Below are 4,788 nucleotides of genomic sequence, written 5' to 3' on the forward strand. Positions count from 1 at the left end.
CTGCCTGTTCCCTTCCTTTGTCCCGTGTCTAACTATCCTCATCATTTCTCCATTTGGATTACCTTACCTCGTCCTTGTCAACCTCCTCAACATTTAGCAGCTTCTGTAAAAATCTCTCATCCAATAAGGTTGCTTGAACTCTTTTCATTAAAAAATTGGAGCTTTGGATTATGCACAAAATGCATTCGTGAGTGGAGGTATGATGCAATCCGATGCTATATGTAATTGCCTGAGGGGGAATGATTTGTACTTTGTAGTACATGTACAAGCATGTACTATGGAATTTTGACTGTACTACCTCGTCTTATGGTACTACAAGTTAGTTCAAAGACTAATTAAAAGAGCAACTTCTGTATACAAAAAAATAAAAGAAAAAAGCGCAACTTCTTGAAGACCTCATGTGTACTACTATACTATGGCTTAGCTGGCAGTACTATGGTACTTGCTTTTCTCTTTTTCTTTTTTTGGACCCGATTTTGTACTGTTCATCAACAGTATTACTATAGCACCTCATATATTATTACGTTATAGCCTTATAGGAAAAGGGATTCACTAATTTAATATTTACTTTGTTGACTAATTTTTTGAATTTAAATATAATTAACTCAATTGTTGAATAATATGATATATTAACTTATAAACATATATGTTTAGTTTTAAATAAAGTAATTTTTATAGCTATATATGTAAACAAATAATCAACGTTTATTATACGGTAAAATAAAATGGTCAAATGAATTATTAATTTTTAATGATGAAATAAAGTGATGAATTGATCAGGGCCAATTTATAATTTTGTTAGAGCAAAATTTAAAATTCTGGCCATCAACAAGTTTGTTATAGAAGTGGACCAAGTGATAGGTCTCACTTTTGAGACCTATTATGTTAATATTTTCTGGTTTGACTCAGAGTTGTCAATAGCAGTTAGCGGCCGGTAGCGGCCGATCCCAAAAATGGTATAGCGGTGTAGCGGGTAGCGGTATTGTCGCTACGGTGAAGTATTAACAGAACAGTCTTAACTAATATAAATGCTCAACTATTAGTCCACCCATGCTCTAGTTATATATGTCATGCATATTGTTTTGTGTACTTATTGCATATCATATTGTGATTGCGTGGCTGTTTGTATGTAGGCATTGCACAACCTACAAGTGAAGGAGAGTGGCATAGGCATTTAATCAGCTGCACAGCACGTAAAAGGGAAGGAAGGGACTATGGCATATTAATTTTTTTTTTTTTGTTGTTGTAAATGTGAATATTAACATCAGCCTTTAGAATGCTTTGTGAGCTGGAACTGAACTGTATGTGAAACAATCAATAACATTCAAGAAACAATTCATTATATTAAAAGTGCAGAAAGGGTTCTTTACATTAAAAGTTCACAAACTTGTATCCAAAAAACTGCACAAACTTGTATCCAAAAAAATGCACAAACTTGCATCCAAAAAAGTGCACAAGCTTGCATCCAAAAAAGTGCACAAGCTATACTGGCAAAATGATATAGTCAGATAAAACACAAATGAACTAATGAAGAAAATCATCATCTCCGGATTCTCCATCAAATTCCAAAACATCTTCTCCCTCAATCCCATCTTCACTTGAACTAAGCTTATAGATTTGCTCTTCCTCATCTTCACTTAAAACTGAAGGTACAACTTGGTTAACCATTCTTGTTCCTCTTGTCTGTAGCCTTGTGTATGTCAGAGGCTCTCCAATCCCACTTGCATCAGCAACAACTCCCAAAGTCAAAGTATCATCATAAAAAATATTCTCATCTTCAGCATTATCTTCACCCACTTCTCCCACCAACCACTCATTGCTATCATCAATGTCTTTTAGGATGATGAGATCAATCACATCATGACTGTCATAGCGATGTTTAAGAGCTTGATTGTACTTAATAAAAACCAAATCTTGCAACTTTTGATGCTCAAGCCTACTTCTCTTTTTGGAATGAATCTATTTCATAATTAACAATAAAAAATATTAGTTTCTTCGCTTCATAAGCCATACATCAAATTTAACTATATGGAAAATATTACGTGTTCAAAAGTACTCCAATTGCGCTCACACCCGGATGAGCTACAAGTCAAACTCAACACCTTAATGGCAAAGTCTCTCAAATTTGGAGTTTGAGAGCCATACAACTTCCACCATTGAGCTATAATGCCAAAAAACTTAGCATTAATAATTAATAACAATATCAGTCCTATATAATTAATAACTTGAAATTCATGTTTACTAACTTGGAGCTAATAAAGTCATTTGCCTTATTGCTGATTTGATACCAAAGAGGCCTTCAGCAGTCCTATATGATTCTAATTGCATTGTAATTGTATCATTTTCTGCCTCATTTGCACTTAGCCTCTCAATGCATTTGAAAAGGCCAACCATCACTTCTCTATCATTTCCAATTGAATCATTGCCATAAAAGAATTCAGGATTTAGATAATGGCCCGCTGCATGCAAAAGATGATGAAGTTGGCATTCCCATCTTGTATCAATGATAGCAAATATGTCTTTGTACTTTTGTTCATCTCCACCGAATGATTTTTGAATTGCCTCCTTGGCCCTATCCATTGCCTCATAAATATAGCCCATTGCAAGTTTTTTCTCATTGTCAACAAGTCTAAGCACACGCACAAGAGGCCCCATAACCTTAAGTGAGAAAAAAACATCATTCCAAAAGGCAGGCATAAGTACAGTCCTTCTTGCCACTTTCCCCTTGGGGTCTTTGGATGCCTTGGAATTCTCCCAATCCTCAGAAATGAACATGTTCCTAAGGTTTTTTCTTTGTTTGTGCAACCTTTGCAATGTAAGGAATGTCGTAGCAAACCTTGTGACTCCATGCCTAACCAATTCGGTCTTATTTGTAAACCTTCTCATTGTGTTCAAAGCCAATGAATGGTTGTATATGAAACCTACAAGTTTTATGCCTTTTCCAATGGCTCTCTTAACCCTCTCAATCTTTCCAATGTCTTCCAACATTAAATCCAAACAATGTGTTGTGCATGGGGTCCAAAACAAATTTGGCCGCTTGGCTTGCAAATACTTTCCTAAAAAAATAATCAAGAACAAATTAACAACAATTGAAAACAATTTAACAAATTAACAAGTTTGATGTCTTACTCTTACCAGCTAAAATGTAATTACTTCTGTTATCTGTCACAACTTAAATAACATTCTTTTCTCCAATCTCTTCAACAAACGTGTTCAAAAGCTCAAATATTTTTTCCCCAGTCTTAACATAAGATGAAGCATCAACACTCTTCATGAACATGGTCCCTGATGGACAATTGACCAAGAAATTAATCAAGGTCCTATTCTTTCTATCCGTCCACCCATCCGACATAATCGAACATCCATAAGTGGCTCGTTGTACCTCATGATCCTTTAATAACTCTTTTGTATACTCCATCTCTTTTTTAAGAAGAGGAACTCTGCACTCATGGTAGCTTGGTGGCTTCAAGTGTGGACCATAGTTTCCAACAGCCTCAATCATTAGCTTAAAGCTTCTTGAGCGTACAACATTAAATGGTAATCCATTTGTACACAAAAATCTTTCTATATACTGAATGGTTCTTGCCATTGCCTCTTTGTCACAAGCATTATTTATGCTTGTTTGCTTTTTGTCCAACTTTATGCTAGGCCTTTTAAAAAAATGCAAATCTAAAGGACCTTTCACAGCCTTTGTAGCAGGGGTAGAGACATCACTTCCAGCTCTTTTTCTTTTTCCAGTTTTGATATTATGAATTTCAACCAGCTCTTCTACATCATCATCTTGATTGACATCAAGATCAACCATATTAGCATCTTTTTCAGCTTGTTTCAGCATATATGCATCCTTCAGTATTTTTTTAACATCAGCTGGAATTTTTCTACATGCCTGAACATCTCCTCTCAAACCAATCTGATGTCTTTTGGCTCTAGTTATTCCTCCATTTGTAGTTTGCAGGCAATAATCACAAGTTACGAATCTCCTGTTATTGGGGTCCTTCAAGCTATTCCATTGCCATGCAATATCAATGTTATCTCCAGTGGGTTTAAACAAACCACAAGGTGCAGTGTTCTGTTGTGGAACCGAAGGTGATGCATCAACAGAAGATGCACTAGCCATGGAGTTAACTGGATTTATACACAAAAATAAACATATATTAAAAACTGCAACGTATTGCTTACCAAAAATTAAAAAAAAAACTGCAACGTATTTATATATACAAAAATAAAAAAACTGCAACGTATTTGTTAACTTGAGTGATGCATATATATTAAAAACTGTAACTCTTACCAGTTAAATACTGGGTATATAAATATGAGTGATGCATATATATTAAAAACTGCAATGTATTGCTTACCAAAAATTAAAAAAAAAAAAAAACTGCAACGTATTTATATATACAAAAATAAAATAGCTGCATATAAATATGTTCTGGTTTTATATACCCAGTATTTATATATACAAAAATAAAAAAAAAACTGCATCATATATTAAAAAAAAACTGCAGTAGCCTACCCAAAAAAAAAATAAGCAAAATAAATAAAACCATAAGTGGCACCTTACCGAAAATACAAGAAAGAAAGTTTACCAAAAAAAATTACAAGAAAGAATAAGTAAAAATAAAACCAGAAGTACCCAAAAAAAAATAAGCAAAAAATAAGTAAAAAAGAAAAAGAAAGAAGAAGCCTCCATCAAAGAAGAAGAATGGGTAGTGAAGATAAAAGAAAGAGTGAAGAGTGAAGAGTGGAAGGAGGAAAGAGGAAGGAACAAAGAAGCCACAAAATATTGAG

At 34.1% G+C, this 4,788-nt stretch overlaps 2 protein-coding genes across 2 annotated transcripts; both read right to left on the minus strand.

Annotated features, from left to right (window-relative positions):
* Nucleotides 1-1,371: 1,371 nt before the first annotated feature.
* LOC133318145 (uncharacterized) lies at nucleotides 1,372-2,988 on the minus strand. Its single transcript, XM_061520108.1, has 4 exons — nucleotides 2,247-2,988; nucleotides 2,043-2,161; nucleotides 1,573-1,959; nucleotides 1,372-1,482 (listed from the first exon to the last, which is right to left on the minus strand). Exons 1-4 carry the CDS (start codon nucleotides 2,986-2,988, stop codon nucleotides 1,372-1,374), a joined length of 1,359 nt encoding a protein of 452 aa, XP_061376092.1.
* A 184-nt stretch (nucleotides 2,989-3,172) lies between these two features.
* LOC133318146 (uncharacterized) lies at nucleotides 3,173-4,117 on the minus strand. The gene has a single exon (XM_061520109.1). It carries the CDS (start codon nucleotides 4,115-4,117, stop codon nucleotides 3,173-3,175), a length of 945 nt encoding a protein of 314 aa, XP_061376093.1.
* Nucleotides 4,118-4,788: the final 671 nt, after the last annotated feature.

The sequence above is a fragment of the Gastrolobium bilobum genome, unplaced genomic scaffold (genome assembly GCF_033153095.1).
Source record: "Gastrolobium bilobum isolate Gb01-03AN ecotype WA unplaced genomic scaffold, APGP_CSIRO_Gbil_v1 utg28686, whole genome shotgun sequence".
Taxonomy (NCBI): Eukaryota; Viridiplantae; Streptophyta; class Magnoliopsida; order Fabales; family Fabaceae; genus Gastrolobium; species Gastrolobium bilobum.

Excerpts from the sequence above, each read along its gene's own strand:
- LOC133318146 (XM_061520109.1), bottom strand. The coding sequence starts at position 4,117 with ATGGCTAGTGCATCTTCTGTTGATGCATCACCTTCGGTTCCACAACAG.
- LOC133318145 (XM_061520108.1), bottom strand. The coding sequence starts at position 2,988 with ATGTTGGAAGACATTGGAAAGATTGAGAGGGTTAAGAGAGCCATTGGA. Across the intron at positions 2,162-2,246 it reads AATGACTTTATTAGCTCCAA|CTCAATGGTGGAAGTTGTAT; the intron begins GTTAGTAAACAT and ends TTGGCATTATAG. Across the intron at positions 1,483-1,572 it reads ATGGGATTGAGGGAGAAGAT|CTTGTGCACTTTTTTGGATG; the intron begins GTTTTGGAATTT and ends TTGCCAGTATAG.